Here is a 16,787-nt window from a genome sequence, read left to right as displayed (position 1 = left end):
TAGAACAGATCAGATCAAGTGCTGTGTTCCTAACGTGCACAAACATTGGGGTGGGGAGCTAAACATGAGATTAGGAGGCCTCCGTTTCAGTTATTGATAGCACATTTTTTGCCACTCATATGTAATGCAGGTTTTGATACTGTGCAGTTTAAGTCTTCAAAGGACATTATCTCTACTGTATGAAAAACAAAAACAGGCATCGCTATAACACCCACTTCCACACAAGTGGAATGCTTCACTAGGTGGGTTGCAGGCTTCATGCAGCCTCATCATCTTAGGCTCTCTTTATGTTAGCATGTTAGGGGTCCCAGCGGAAGAATCAGACCTATTACGTGAAGTTCGGTGTCACTGTGGAGTACACTACCATGGGCTCTCTTTCTTCCCACTGCCATCAAGCTGGATCTGCCCAGGAAGGCCTGTATTCCTAGCCAATAAAATTGCATTCCTAGCCGATGAAGCCTCCTGGGCTTCAAGGAGTAGCCAAGCAACAAGCCTCCTCTTTGCAGAGGAAAGTCATGACATCCAGAACAGGTGCGCTCACTTCCCAAACTCAACTACCCACAGTGGCTCGCATGAAGCTCATTACTTCCCCCAGGTAGTGGTCCAACACCTCAACAGCCTCTCCTGATTCAGATGGCACAGGTAGAGTTGCATGCCAGCAACATACTGGCGTAACACTCTAAAACCCCAGGGCTTCATACAGATGTTAAACAGCATGAGGGACAAGATTGACTTCTGGGAGACACAACTCCCATGATGTAGCAGTCCCCCACTACTACTCTATGGAAATGATGCCTAAGGTAAGAGAAACATCACTGCAGCACATTGTCTTCCCATTTCCAACCCCCAGCTGCTCCAAGAAGCTACTATGGTTCACGGTATCAAAAGCCACTGAGAGATCAAGGAGAATCCTTGGTGTTACTTGTGCTTGAACTCATCACTGGTATCATGGGTGCTGAGGTGGGACCAGGCTCGGGCATGGAATAGGAGGTTGAGAAGAATGAGGGAAGGGCTAAGATAGGGCAACAGAGCCTGGAGACAGTGGGTGCTTCTCCCTTGCAGAAGATGGCTGTCTCAGCTGGGGAAAAGAGCATGGGAATGGAATCTGAGGGGCGGGGGAGAACCAGAGTCAGAAAGGGAACTCACACGTAGCCTCAACACATGCTCAACCATCTCACAAGTGAGCCAGCCTTGCCTCTTCTTAAAAGTAGTGCAGCTACCAACCCTCTGGAATGGCACCACTGCTTCTGTGCACTTGTGAGCTCCTTGCCCTAATCTTGGGACTCCATAAACTTGAAGCGTTTTCCTTTGCCTGTGTTGTGGCACAAGCTTGGCTGCAAACTTTGTTTCCTTTGGCCACAAAGTCTGAAATCAAACCATGTGGGCAGAGGAAGTGCAGCCAGCCATCACCAACAATGAGCTAATCGAGCTGCCTAGTGATTGGTGTCACATAGGGCAGGGACCAAACTTGGTGAGCTGTAACTAACAAAGCTGTAACTGTTATAAACCCACTGCAAACTGGGCAGACTGATCCCCACCTACCATACCCCTAACTCTGCATTGTTGTACAAAAATCCTATACAGTGGTACCTTGGGCTACATACACTTCAGGTTACAGACTCCACTAACTCAGAAATAGTACCTCGGAGGTTAAGAACTTTGCTTCAGGATGAGAACAGAAATCGTGCTCCGGCAGCGCAGCAGCAGCAGGAGGCCCCATTAGCTAAAGTGGTGCTTCAGGTTAAGAACAGTTTCAGGTTAAATACGGACCTCCGGATTGAATTAAGTACTTAACCTGAGGTACCACTGTATACAGTATTCTAAGTTATATTACAAGGTTTAGCATAGTTCCACATCTCTGTGTACGGTCAATCATGCATGTAGCCTATTTATAATGGCTGAGATCACACACCATCCGTGAAGCAGGAAAATGAAACGGCAAGAATGAATACTACCCACACTATAAACTTTATTCTTGTTTCATTAAACAAAACAAAAAAGTAACAAAACACAAAGCCTTTCATACAGCTAAGGCTTAAAAAAAATTGGTTTGAATGGAAGTGCACTCAAAATGCACAAGGAAGAGTATTTCTTTTACAAAGATGCTCCAAAGCTTAAACAAACTTTAACATTAAAGATAATGAACACATATTTGAGGTTTGCCAAAGGGTACCATTAGAAAATGAACATACTTGAGTGGAACATATTTTAAAGACTCAGAAGTGGCATTCTCCTGGTTGGAAGAGGACATGCCCATTAAACGCTTGTCATCAATGCCAAAAACAGAAGAGCCTTGTGTGCAAGACTCCTCCATCTCTCAGGTGCAATTTAGTGCAATAGCCACAAAGCAGGAAGATCAGCACTGCCATCTGAAACGCCACTCACTTCCTCCACTGTAGGATATACAGGCAAGTTAACCGTTTATACCATAGAGGGTTGTGTGTGCTCTCAAGTGTATTAAATACACATTTCCTTTACAGACGTTAATCTGCCAGTAGCAACAGCTGTAAAGAGACAATTTTTCTGATATCAGTTGTCATTCAAATCATGAGGAACTTTATTCATATGACTAGCTCCAATAAATTTAATTCTACTGATCTGAAACTCCAGCAAAATTGAGAGTGGGAGAGAACTCTCGTTCACAAGTTCCGCAGCTAACAGAATAGTACCCGAGAATGACAAGGCAACAATCAAGACTGAGCAGAGATGAAAGCAAAGAAACAAAAGCACAGGGGAAGCGTAGACCTTGGCCTCCCTGCCAACTGCTTCACAGTTCGGACAACAGCACTTCTCCCCACTCCAATTGCTGGGCGAGAGAAGCAAATCCTCCCCACCCCCTGCAGAAAATTAATTTATCATGCTGAATCCCACATTCCATTTTCCTGCAACAGAGGAGGGGCTCCTTGGATGGGTTATATCACTGTGGTCCCTTTATAATGGGACAACTCATCCAGGGATCTTCTCCTCTGCTGCAGGAAAATGAGTGCCATGCTGATGCAGGCTGCTCCAAAGTTTATGCTTTGCTTCTCTCCTCTTTTTTCAGCCCCGGGAGGTGCCCTGCATTGTCTCTCGAGACAGACAGCTGCCAACCATAAGCTTCCTCAGGTGTCTTTGGGTAAGGTATTTTCTCAAAAGCTTTTAGACATTCCAGGTATGCTGTGTCAACTGGATCACCTCTATGTTCTTGCTGACACTCTCAAAGAACTCTTAATAGGTTTGTGAGACAGGATGTCCCTTGCAAAGCCATGCTTCACATCCCACACCTCTGGGGTGTTCGGGAGGCCCTGTGAATCTAAATACAACCAGATAGTTGAAATTATATGACAAAGGGACCATGCGCTGCCCCTCCATAGCCAGGCAGCCATCATCCCAGCCAGGACAAAACAAAGCACCAGCTCCAAAGTATGTGCTACATGAATGGGGTTCAGTCCCATATGGAGGCCATGATATCCTGGGCCTCTCAGCCATGGAAACTCAGCCTGAATGCTGAAATCACCCAGTTCAATCAAACTGGGAGACTGAAACATGTCATGCAAGACCACAATGGCCAGCCAGCTCCAGTAAGGACACTGTTGAGCAGCAGAGGGGTTGGTGCACCCAAGGAACCAGTATTTTGCTCTGACCCCTCACTCTCAAGAACACTCAAAACTTGAAGTATGCCTCGTATTTTTTTTTTCTTCTTCTTCCATGTAACGTTTTTACAAATCCGTTTCATTTGTTGAGGCATTAGGGGGAGAAGAAAACAGAAAGAAAAAAGAAAGGGGGGGTGGGGAGAGGGAAGATGGATGGGGGTGGGGTCGGGGGGCGGTGTTTCTATTATGTTTAATGTATGTAGAGTTTGGTGTCAGCAAAAAAAAAAAACTTGAAGTATGCTGAATGCACACTTGGTCAAGGAGGAGGAATCCTCACAGACTACAGCAACCCTTGGCTAATGATGCGTAACAAACTGTGGCAGGCAAAGCTGGGAGAGGATCCACCAGGTCCATCTGCTGCGGACGCTTGCCCTCCAAAGCATGAAGGGAGGCAGGGCTGGCAGCACGAGAGGCTGCAGCTAGCTAGCAACTCTTCCCTCACAGAATTCTAGCTGCATGAAAAGAAGACTTGCAAAATGACCTTAATCAGCAGCAAGAGGGAAGGGAAGTGAGGCATGGATTAAATATACGATACACATAGAAGATTAGATATTATTTAGTACAAGTTACAAATTCAAACGTTTTCTAAATATCTTACCTTCTGTGCCAACAGGTGGCTTAACAGTTGAATACACAGTATCCCTTTTGTTGTCTAATATCTGTAGTGAAAGGGAGGGGAAAGAATTATCTCAAGAACAAAATAATATTTTGATATCGCTTTCCAATGTATTGCTTAATGGTATTGTAAGATAGTACTGAACTACAATTCACTGACAAGTGCAAAATAAAGAGAGCGCTCCTCATTTTACTCATTTATGCAAGGGCTTCTGTTACAGGAGAGAACTGGCAGTAAGCCTTTATTAGAAACCAGCACTCAGCAACAAAAATGTTCTTCCTAAACTCTGAATCAGTTTCCTAAACAAAACTTGCTTCAAAAGAACTTTACTGAAATAACAAGGCACATTATTGAATAAGGTTCTAGTTTTTCACACAACAAGCAGTTATGTTACACCAACACACTTCACAATTCTAAAAACACTTACACAGAAGCAATATCCTATTTATTATTGCAGAAGCCATGTTAATTCTTCATCAGCAAGGCTATTCCAAATGCTTAATTCCAGGATAGACATTAAGGGTATAGATTAGGGCAGAAAGAAGAGAAGCATCTGAGAAGGAAAATGGGATAAAATATAGATAGAAACAAGTTTTACCCTCAGCATTCAATGCCCAGGTCATGTTTTCCTTACACCACTGTGCAAAAATAGTGAGAAAGGAAGAAAAAGGGTTCTGCTACTTTCACGCCATCCTGCCTCTTAGCCTCACCCCTTAGCACCCCTGCTAGTGCAGAAAAAAGGAGGAATTATTGCTGGACATGAGTGAGAGGAGAAATGAGTACTAGGTGTGAGCTACTGCTAACATGAGGCAACTTTGTTGGTTAAAATTATATTAATGCAAGGACTTCTGCTTGCACAACTGAACATCTCCATCCTTTGGTTACACCAGCAGAGGTCCTTGTGCTAATGAAACAATTTTGTTGGCTACAACCCATCATTCTGCTTGGTCTAGGCAGTGGAGCATTCTTACTGCAAAAGATAGCCACTAGTTTGAGGGAGGAAGAGCAAAAGGATTTGAAATGGAAATATGGGCAGAGGACATTCAGGCTGAGAGCCAGAGGGCAAAGCCAAGCAGGAGACTTACAATACTTGTACATGGTTTTCTTTGTTGGCTCTAACAGTGTCCTATGCTCTGTTAGGTTCACTGCATGCTTCAGAAGCAGAGCACACTTGCATTTTCCTGCTCCCTGGTGGAGTCAGAAGGGCCTGTAAAAAGGGCCTGTAGGAGGGCTGGCCTATTTCTAGCCCAATGCACATCACAACGGGGAAGACCAATTCTATGCCCCAAACACAAGCAGTCAAGATACCTGGGATTATCTCAGGCTATCAATAATAATAATAATAATAATAATAATAATAATAATAATAAATTATTTATACCCCGCCCATCTGGCTGAGTTTCCCCAGCCACTCTGGGAGGCTCCCCATCAAATATTAAAAACAATACAGCATTAAATATTAAAAACTTCCCTAAACAGGGCTGCCTTCAGATGTCTTTTAAAAATAGGATAGTTGCTTATTTCCTTGACATCTGATGAGAGGGCGTTCTACAGGGCAGTCTTGATTGTTGCCTTGTCATTCCCGGGTACTATTCTGTTAGCTGTGGAACTTGTGAACGAGAGTTCTCTCCCACTCTCAATTTTGCTGGAGGCCCTCTGCCTGGTTCCCTGTAACCTCACCTCTCGCAATGAGGGAACAGCCAGAAGGCCCTTGGAGTTGGACCTCAGTGTCAAGGTTTGAACGATGGGGGTGGAGACGCTCCTTCAGGTATACAGGACTGAGGCCGTTTAGGGCTTTAAAGGTCAGCACCAACACTCTGAATTGTCTTGGAAATGTACTGGGAGCCAATGCAGATCTCTCAGGACCGTTGTTATATGGTCCCAGCGGCCACTCCCAGTCACCAGTCTAGCTGCCGCATTCTGGATTCTACAGTTTCTGAGTCACCTTCAAAGGTAGCCCCACATAGAGCTCATTGAAGTCTAAGCAGGAGATAACTACAGAATGCACCACTCTGGCCAGACAGTCTGCGGGCAGGAAGGGTCTCATCCTGCATACCAGATGGAGCTGGTAAACAGCTGCCCTGGACACAGAATTGACCTGAACCTCCATGGACAGCTGTGAGCCCAAAATGACTCCCAGGCTGCGCACCTGGTCCTTCAGGGGCACAGTTACCCCATTCAGGACCAAGGAGTCCCCCACACCTGTCCACCCCCTATCCCCCCAAAACAGTACTTCTGTCTTGCCATGATTCAACCTAAATCTGTTAGCCGCCATCCTTAAAGGCTATCTATAAGAAACCTAAATAATCAAGTCTAACCTAACCAACATGAGTACCTTGAGGATATGCCAGTTGTCTGAACAACTTAAAAATCATCTGAGCCTCATCATTTTATCAGCTGATTCACTTGTGTTAGAGAAAAAGGGAGACACACAGGAGCAGAGAGAGACAGTCAAATCCTATTTCATTCGAATAGGATTTGGTCTACCAAATCCTTTGGTTTGCGGTTTCAGCATGTGAGAAAATACACTATGAAAGTGATTGGCTTCTTACCCTGACACATGACACAGGCAAGCTCTCTGCCTTCTGGTGTGGCCGCACTGAATGGTGGACTTGCAAGCATTTGTGGCAGGACTGTAACTATGTTCATAAATTTGGGGTTTCATTAGTGCAGGGAATTTGAGTTTACGGGAGAAAGGTTAATGATGGACCCCAGTTTATATTTACTTTCTACGTTTGTCAATGAAAGTGTTAATGCAATTTGTAAACTTCTAATGTGCCATATTTTGGTTGCCGCCATCTGGTAATGGCTCACGGCTGGAAGGATGTCTCAACTTTTTCTCTGGACATTTGGCTCAAAAATCTTTCTACATTGCCATATCTCATCATCTGTGAGCGATTGGAGGGGGGGGGGGAAGGCTGACCCACAAGACGTTGCAGCCACTTGGTGGCTTTTTGAGACTTAGATGACAAGACCAACATATGGTTGCACAAAGTAGGATTTTATTTGGAGAGATGTCTAACTTTATTATGTACTACTGTCTTTTTCAACAATGATATTCATTTTGCTCTGTGTAACTTTTTGCACAACCCCAGTACAGTGGTGCCCCACAAGACGAATGCCCCGCAAGATGAAAAACCCGCTAGACGAAAGGGCTTTCCGTTTTTCGATGCGCTTCGCAAGACGAATTTCCCTACGGGCTTGCTTCGCAAGACGTTTTCGGCTTGCGAGTCTTGCGATTTTTTCCGCTCCCCCCCCTTTTCTAAGCCGCTAAGCCTTTAATAGCCGCTAATCCGCTAATAGGGTTGCTTCGCCAGACAAAAAACCGCTAGACGAAGAGACTCGCGGAACGGATTATTTTCGTCTTGCGAGGCACCACTGTAGTAGGTCTGGATTTTCTCTATTATTATTATTATTATTATTATTATTTTATTGACTACCTTTGGATTTAACAATTCCATTGTTTTGGTTTGTATTATACCATACAATTCTTTCTGGGTTTTGTGCCTTACTGCTCTTGGGTTCTAATGAAAATGTTTTTAAATAATTAAAATAAAGCAACTTAGCATTTTAGAAAATACTTTACCTCAGTTGGACTTGCATCCTGTTCAGGAATCCGATTCCAAACATTGATAGGACTTACTACCTCTTCATTTCCACTTGAAAGATTCAAAACCTTTATGTAAAAAGAATGCAATCTTTACAGACGTAACTTTTATAGGGCACCTTAATGGACAAGTATCATTGACATAACAAGATCCAGTTACATGTGGCAAATTTATTCACCATATTCAAGCTGACTTACCTTTGTACCTTCAGCAGATACGCCTAAAATCTGAGCCTTGTACCAATGAATGCCAGACCACACCATGCATTTGGAACCAATATCAAAGCCATTTAAGTTGCAAGTAGTTTCATTTTTTTCTGAAACAGAGAATGTGCATTATTTTTCTAAGATGTCACACTGCAAGGCATAAGCAATTTAAAATGAAGCTATAGGGTTACCGATTGCAGTCCAAAATGACAACTCCCAAGCAGTATTGCCAGATTTCAAGGCTTCCCTCCATGTTGTCTTTTTTACAGCTGACTCAATCTATGAACAGACAATTTATTACGTTGAAGGCAGCTTGCTTTTTCAGTATTCCACTGCAACACCTGACCACTAGTTAACAGTCTGAAGTTATCTTAGTTAACAGTTGAAGTTAGGGCAATTTATAATATGCCTGTTGGGCATTTTCTTCCTAACAGAAAAATGGTCACCGCTAGACTGATCAGGGCTCCCAACCAACAGAAGCCAACCGCTGAAAGAAAACGAAGCCAGGAGTGCAGGTGTGGGGCGTGTGCAAGGAAGAGTGAGAGAGGTTGTACTGTAAATGGCACTATGCAATCCATAATTTTATTTGCCTCTTGAGCATCTGCTCTGGAATCCAGGCTGTGGAGCTCCTTGTCCTGCAAGACTGGTCTACCTCCGCTTGTGTTATTGCTTTAGCCACTTATCTGTTTAGGCAGGCATTTCATGTTGGCTGGCTGGCTAGTCTCTGCAGGACCCCAGAAGTGTTTTTAAGGGGAAGGGAGACAAAAGGCAAACAGGGCATGAATTGTTATTCTAAAGCAGCAATGCAGCAGCAAGCAAAGGCTATAGCAGCCAAGTCTGCTGCTTGTGGCTGGAAAGCCAAACAGGAAGTTTGTGACTGTTGCCATGGGAACAAAGGGGCAGTCCATTCTGTACTGAGCACCGGATGTTAGCTCAGTGGGTTTGTCATATGACCTGTACTGGAAGTACATGGGAGGTGTTTATTCTAACTGCTGATGAGTGCAGACATGTTTTCTCTGTACTGAAGTAAAAGACAGGAATAAAAGATGTAAATAGATTTCTGTCTGCTTCTTTCCCCTCCCTGGGTACACCAAAGGGGAGAGAGGAGAACGGTGTGTTTTTCTCACAGTCTGGGAAGAATCGCCGAGACCTTGGCTGCTTATCAGCAGAGCGGCGCAGCCGGGAGGTCACAAGGAATATCTGCCGGTGCCTGGAAGACTGGCACATCCCTCTGACAGGGCAGAATTCTAACATGAATAACACTGCCAGCTTTGGAGGTATATTTTTATGACATCTCTTTTCTGGCATTTCATAACCCCACAGTGAAATCCTATTCTTTATTATCACTATAGATTTCAAACATCATGCTAGGAGATGAGACAGGACTTTGCCCTCTTCTCTTCTCCCTCACCCAGAACTCCTTATCTGCTCCGGAGGCCGACTGCAGAAGGAAGGGAAGGGAAGGGAAGTCCAGTGTCTGTGAGTGGGAATCTGCTGCACAAGTGGAACACTGCAACTGGATACCATCCTATGGAGCTAGAACTGCTTGTGCAGTTACAAGCCTATTTCTATTTGTTAAAGTTTATCAGTGCCAACCCAAAAGAGCCCTGATGATGTTGAAGTGCACAGAAATGAAGCATGCACTTCATAGGTCCAGAGAAGAGTTAAAAACAAAGAAAGCATTAAACAATGCTGCTGTGGATATTGCTATGGATGGAACAGGGAGTAACTCTTGCTTCTCGGTGCACAGACAGAAGAACTCCAGTGGATGCACCTTTTCCCACCGCTGTGGTAGAGCTACTGCTGCTGACCTTCTATTTACCTGTAATAAGAAAAAAGGAAGAGCCCTACACAACATTCTATTCAACAACTTTAGCTAGAGCCCACCAAGAGATGACAAATATGAATGGGCCTTTCCCTTAATGCATGTTTTGCATTGTCAAGAATTCCCGTTTTCCAGAAGGGAGCAGCACACCATGTGACTAGAAATGTTACAACAGGTGTAACTCCAAAAGCCAATTTTTTTCTTTTACTTCAGTATATATCTATACAGTATTTACTAACCAGCACATTTATCTGAGCCCAACAATTTTACAATGTTTTATAAAAGGAAAATGTCATTACTCATTCTATATTCAATAATACATTTCACTTTTGACAAATAGTACTCCTAAGTGGTGGTGATTGCAATCCTTGAAACAATTTTTACATTCATTTCTTTCTGTACAATTCCTCCTCCTAGCAACCACTTATTACAGTATTCTTACGTAACAAAACCTGCAAAGTAAGAGTAACTCTCTTCAACGAGAGACACCATATGCACCACAGGTCACCTGCAACACTTAAAAGTAAGCAATGTAAAAACAAGCACTGTCTTACCTGTACTGTGACTTGGAATGTCAACTGCTTCTTCATCTAGCAGTGTGCTTCTCAAAAAATCTTCTCCAACCAAATTGCTCTCTTTAAATCTTTCACCCGCATCATGGCTCATCTGTGTTTCAATGTGGTTCTTCAGCAGAGTTTGCCTTGCTAGACAACGGTAACCTTCGCTTTCTTGTCCTGTTTCACACACCTCCACAATGTCCTCACGGCAAAAGAAGTCTTGCAGTTTGAATCCAGTTTCTGAAAATGGTAACTGGATTTCATTATCTGCAGGCAGCTCCAACAACATATCCTCCCTGATTTCACCAGCTTGTAAAAGATACACTTCAGGTGTAACAGGTTCCAGCAGCAAACAGTCACTTTTATCTTTTAGTGAAGAGCGCTGTTCTAACTCCCCTTCTGCATGTGTCATGTCTGCTCTCTCTCGTGTTTCCTCACACAGGGGAGGGCTCACTTCAACTGTCTCCAGATCCAGTGTGTCTCCAAATGGGTGCATCTTCAGTTGAAAAGGCAGCTGATTTGTATCTGATAAAGTCACCACCTCAATAGGCACCAAATCTGACACACTCGGTGTTTCATCCACAGCGAAATGTACTTCACGTGTATCCAGTGTTAACATTTCTGCTTGGCCTTCAGTCTCTTTCAGAGTTTCAAACAAATCTAGTTCTAACACCTTAGATTCACCACCATTAGGAAGCTGTGTTTCAGTAACATCTGCAAAATCTGGTATATCACTTTCTTTTGCAAATGCAGAATAGTCAGTTCCCTTTTTAAATGTTTCAGACACAGTGTGTTGGTCTCCAGTGTCAAGTACTTCAGAAGTGGTTTGGTGGTGCTTGGTTTGAGATTTGGGTGAAGAAGTTGGGGGAAATGCTCCAAATGTATCCAAATGCTCCAGTTGGAATGCCTCTGAACAACGCAAGAGATCTTCTGAAGGCATTAGTGCACAGGCAGATACTTTGCTTTCATTTATAACCACCTTCGAACTACCTGTCCCTACATCTTTAATCTGTTCTTCAGGTTTGTGAATGCTATTTGTCAAAGTTAAGGCACAGTCTTCAACAACAGGCTTCCAAAAGGGTTTCATTTGTTCATTGATGCTAATTTTTTGACATTCCAATTGAACAACAAATAAGGGGATTTCAAAAGGGCCATCATTTTGTTTTTCCATGATGGTAGTGTCTAATAGAGAGTCTGCCGTGACATCACAGAAGATCTTATTTATTCCTTCAGCCCACAAACCTTCCGCAGAGTTAAAGCCAAACAAACAACAAAGAAATGCTTGAGGTGGTATTACCAGCAGGTCATCAGGAATTTGCCTGATCATCTCTGCACTGGTAAGTTCCTCAGTTCCATGGTCAATATGAATGATACTCAAGGTTTCCCCCTCTACACTGCTAATAACTGCTCGGTAAAAGGTATTATCTTCACTATTCTTTGCTAGACAGGGACAGCCACTTTTTATATCCTCACCATCTATGCCCATAAGCTCTCCAGCTTCCTGAAGCTTTGTTTCAATTAAACCAATATCATCTGAGTCAGCAAACTGGCACCAAAAATATCCTGGGCTCTTTGCAACTATCAAAAAGGTTTTCAAAGTTTGACCCACCTTAGGAATCTTCCAGAGGAAGGATTTGGTGTTTGACATACTGAAAGGTTTGCTATACTTATCAGGAACAGCAACTTCACACAGGTTTATCAGATCAGTGTCACTCTCCATTTTGTCAGATGTTTCCCCCAAAGGAGGTTCTTTGTAGTCAAGGTAATTATCAGCCAAATCCACTGCTATATTACCATCTTTGTCACAGAGATGAATGTTCCATTTGCTTTCAGTTTTCTCCACAAATTCGCCATTTAGCTGAGTATCACTTGTCCTTTGGGAGAAATACAGCACTGCTTCCTGTGTCCATTCTGAAAGCTCTGTGGTCTTAACTCCATACAATGAACAATGAATGCTCATCACTGGGACTGATGAACAGTCTTCAAGGAGTCTACCTGTTTTGCAGATGCTAACCAGTGCGGTATTGCCATAATCAATATACTGCACCCTCACCAGTTTACCAGAGGGTTTTTCAATAACTGCAGCTCGATACCATAAGCCATCTTCTGAAAACAATGCACACATTATGTCTCCTATGTGAAGCTGTTGCCCATTCAGGCTCTCAATATTTTCAGATTTATTTAGTTTCTCTGAAATGCTGTCAAGCAAGGGCTCATCTTCTACTAGGTGAACATAGAAGTCGGATGGATTATTTATATGAGAAACATACACCAAAGTTTTAAGACCAAGGCTTATGATTTTTTGAGGTAAAGCACAAATATTTTTAAGTGAAAAGTGTGTATTAGTTTCAGATTGATTTCTGCTTTTCAAGTTATCAGGGGGAGTTTCTCTGCTTAGCATGGAATCTCTATGACTCCTATCTGTTACAGGATCATTTCCATTATTTTTTCCCTCTGGTCCAGGAAGCTTAATTGTCACCTCTCTTTTTGTTTTCTGCTGAATTGTCACCTCTCTTTTTGTTTTCTGCTGAAATTGTCTTACTTTTCTACATACAACAGTGTGTTTGCTACTGCCTACTATGTCCAAATTTTCATTGTTCCACCTCTTGTCCTCAAAAGTTGGTTTATCCATTTCTGTCAAAGATAGCCTTTTTTCAGTGTTTTGTTCCCTGGTGAGCAGATATCTGGATGCTGAAGCTCCATTTTTTGTATATTTGGCCGTCCCTCTGCTGTACTGCAAACTCTCTTTCAGTTTTGCATTGATCTGCATCTTACCATCATATAGTTCAATGATCAGTTTTCCATCAGGTTCTTTTGCTACAATTAAAGCCTTTAAGGGCTTATCTAGTACTGCTTTTTCAAACCATGCAGAAACTTCTTTTGGAACATCAACAACATCAGATAGAGAGCATTTTATGGCTTGCATTGGCAAAAGCAGTAACTCATAAGCATCATTTGGTACTAGGACCAAGTCTTCATTCTTTAGCAACTGCCTATTCCCAAAATCCACAAAGAAAACTTCTCTGGTATCTTTTGCTGAAGTTACTACTGCCCTGTACCAGCAGCCATCCATATACTTTGCAAGATACACATTTCCAGGGCCCTGTGATGTTTCCAAACTGTACTGCATTTTGCTGAGTTTAGCAATACTAGTAGTTAACTGCCCAATAACATTTGCATTTCTAGCAAGTTGGCAGTAAAAGTGACAGGGATCATTAACATGTGTGATATAAACCACCTCTTCACTTCCTATTTTAATGTCATGTGTAGAATAATAGTAGGACAGAAGATGAACAGAAGATATTAGAGGTTTTTGAGGCTGCACACATCTGGCTAGACCCTTCTTTGTTAAAAAATGGCACACGCTTTCAAAAGGGGTAATCAAGTCCACAATATTGATGAAATCTGTATTGTTTAATGCTGCAAAAGCAAATATGGTGCATTTCAGTTCTAATGTGCTTGCTGACTCCACAAATTCATGAAAAGCTTCAGTGGCTTTTTCATCCCACACAAACGGATCCTGACCATTTGGCTGAATTAAGTTGTAAAGGCTACATCTGAAAGCTTGAGCTTTCAATGTCAGAAACTCTGTCTTAGTTGCACGGACATTCTTTAGTGAAACACGCTCTTTGTTCCCATAGTCAACATATGCAACTTCCACCTCTTCAGCACAACATACTTTACTAGTAATAAGAGCTCTGTACCACTTCTCATCCTCAGAATACTTAGCCAAACATACAGAATTTGGCCATTCACGGGGTTGTGCTGAATGCATACAATAATCTTGAATTTTAGCCATAAGTGCTCTCAGGTCTTGGGAACTTTTAGCTAGCTGACACCAGAAGAGACTAGGACTTTCTGTATAGGATACTACCACATCTACTGTATTTCCAACTTCCAGATGCCCTTCACTAGAAAACCCTGGCTTTATTTCAGAGTAGTTTTGCATAACATAGAGTGAAGGGGTTGGGGCAATGCTAGAATCCTCTTTTGCAAATGCTTTGCATGACAAATAGCAACTACCTTCACTGGGCTGCTGCTTGACGATCGAGGTTTCAGTAGGATAAGGGGCTGAACTGTGACGTTGTGGCAAGGGTTCATTTTCATCTTTGGGGGAAAATTTTCTCACAGGCTTCTGCCCTATGCCCTCTATTCCAGACGTGCTCCTCAATGGCTCCTTGGACACTTTCTGGAGAGTCTCTAATTCCTCACCCTTATGATGCTCAGCATACTTCTGTTGAGACATGATTTTGCCCAAGTTTTTTTCTCCTGCTAGTGAATGATCAAAAAGTTCCACTATGTACATGTCCCCTTGCATGCCTAAGACCTTGATTACCAGCTCCTTGTTTAGCACGGCTTTCCTGAAATAGTCTACAGCATCTGGGCTCCATGACTGCCCTAGTGGGAAAGGATTAGCCAATGCGCATCTGAGTGCTGCAGCAGGAAGTTCTCTGAACTGGGGAAGCAATTCCTTCACCTTATGCAAGTCAATAATTTCAGTGTTTCCTCTGTCTACCAGATAAACTTCAATTTCTTTTCCCAGCATCTTGGTGACAACAGCACGGTGATAGCAGTTCTCCTTCAGTGCAACACAGCACAGGGATCCTGGTTTGGGCTGAAGCAGAATACCCTCTAGTTTTTTACTCTGAGAATAGAAGTCACTTAAGTTCTGTATGAGGCAACGGAGGGGTTGGCGATGCTCCTGCAGGCGCACCCAGAAGTCTGTGGGATCCTGGAGGAAGGACACTTGAGCACTGTGGTACTCACCAGCCTTCAAACGCACAACAGGAAGTGGGTCAGCGGCAAGCATGGACTGAACTCCCAACAGAGAGGCACGTTCTTCCTTGGCTGTGGCACCTACCTTCTTTAGTTCAGCCATTAAGTCGGAGGAATGCTCTTGACTGCTGTGAAGGAGGCTCTGCTCCAGACAATGGGCCTGGACCCCATAGAGGCAGTTAAGGTTCAGGCCATCTTCTCCATAGAGAGTAACATAGTAGAGGTGCTCAAAGGGACAGTAGGCTTCAATGTGGGCTTGCACCACCTTGCTCAACAGCAACGTTTTAAGCTGACTTATCTGAGAGCGGGTCCAGCCACAGCCTCCATCGGTAATACCTTGCAATGAACAAGGATAGGTCACCACCGGCATTCGGAAAGACTCAGCGGGCAAATTGCGCAGGTTTTGCTTTGTCACAAATTCCTTCCTCCCATAATCCACATAGATCACCTGCGCCACCTCTCCAAGCTGCTCCTCCGGGCCACCCAGGGGATCTACTTTCAGCAGCAGGGCCCGGTACCAGCAGCCATCCATGCCCCGCGCGGCACAAGGGGATCCTGGGGCCGGCAGGGGTTCCGGCAAGTCTTTCCCAGCGGAGGCCTCGAAAGCCTGGCGCATGGCGTCCGAGAGCAGCTGGATCTCTCTGGAGAGGCTGCGCAGTTGACAATATATCCTGCTGGGGTTGGATACCTGGGTCACCAGCATGGGCTCCGTCACTCTCATCTGCAGCTGCGGGTAGAAGTAGTCCAGGGTTGTGGGGTCATCCCGGGTGCGGGGAGCGGCAGGGCCGCCGGGCGCCTGGGGTGGGGCGCTGGGGGCCCCGAGGGAGGTGGCGAGCAGGCCGGCGAAGGTGCTGGGGGAGACGTGGCCGGCGAGCCCCAGGTGGCGCATCTGGGCCAGCAGCCAGGGCAGCTCCAGCACCACCAGGTGCTGCGCCACCAGCACGTCCCTCACCAGGCCCGACACCTCCTGGCCCTGCAGGCGGCCCAGGAACTCGGCGGCGGCCAGCGTCCAGCTGAGGCGCTGGGGCGGCGCCAGGTCGGCCAGGACGCAGCCCAGCACCTCGGAGGGCAGCCGGAAGAGCTCGGCGGGGCCGCGCGCCAGGGCCTGGGCGCCGGCGCTGAGCGTGCGGCCCTCGTCCAGCAGGAAGACGCGGTAGGCGGGCGCGGGGCCGGCGCGGAGGAGGCCCAGCACCCGGCAGCGCCGCCAGCGCCCGCCCGCCTCCGCCAGGCACAGCTCGCCCGCCGCCAGGGGCCCCGCGCCCGGCAGCGCCGCCAGCCGAGGCCCCGCCCGCGCCTGCACCTCCTCGGCCAGGCGCAGGTACTCCGCGCGCCGCGCGCCGCGGAAGCCCCACAGCCGCACCAGCGGAGCCTCCGCCTGCAGCTCCACGAAGGACACGCGCAGGGACAGGCAGCTGCCCGGGCTCGGCAGCGAAGAGCACATGGCCGACGCCGGCGCCTCACCAGGCAGTGCCAACGGCGGAGGGGAGGAGCCCCTTCCTCGCCCCGCCCACCCGCGCGGGAACGAGCCACGGAGGGAAGGGGCGGCGCGCGCGCGCGCGGGGGCAGT

The 16,787-nt window shown here is 45.4% G+C and overlaps 1 protein-coding gene across 1 annotated transcript; it reads right to left on the bottom strand.

Annotated features, from left to right (window-relative positions):
* Positions 1-2,510: 2,510 nt before the first annotated feature.
* On the bottom strand, positions 2,511-16,669 carry TDRD6 (tudor domain containing 6). The gene is made up of 5 exons (XM_081905890.1): positions 10,442-16,669; positions 8,054-8,172; positions 7,835-7,924; positions 4,231-4,291; positions 2,511-3,292 (listed from the first exon to the last, which is right to left on the bottom strand). The coding sequence occupies exons 1-5, from the start codon at positions 16,659-16,661 to the stop codon at positions 3,177-3,179; spliced, it is 6,606 nt and encodes a 2,201-aa protein (XP_081762016.1). The 5' UTR covers positions 16,662-16,669; the 3' UTR covers positions 2,511-3,176.
* Positions 16,670-16,787: the final 118 nt, after the last annotated feature.

Source organism: Podarcis melisellensis (genome assembly GCF_964234715.1).
Source record: "Podarcis melisellensis genome assembly, chromosome: 3".
NCBI lineage: Eukaryota > Metazoa > Chordata > Lepidosauria > Squamata > Lacertidae > Podarcis > Podarcis melisellensis.
The sequence above is the reverse complement of the archived record's forward strand: the minus strand, read 5'-3'. Positions and strand labels throughout refer to the sequence as shown.

Bases quoted from the DNA above. Each gene is read 5' to 3' on its own strand.
- TDRD6 (XM_081905890.1), bottom strand. From the start codon at position 16,661: ATGTGCTCTTCGCTGCCGAGCCCGGGCAGCTGCCTGTCCCTGCGCGTG. The intron at 7,925-8,053 runs GTAAGTCAGCTT...TTTTACATAAAG, and splicing joins TATCTGCTGAAGGTACAAAG to GTTTTGAATCTTTCAAGTGG. The intron at 4,292-7,834 runs GTAAAGTATTTT...CTTTCACTACAG, and splicing joins AGGATGCAAGTCCAACTGAG to ATATTAGACAACAAAAGGGA.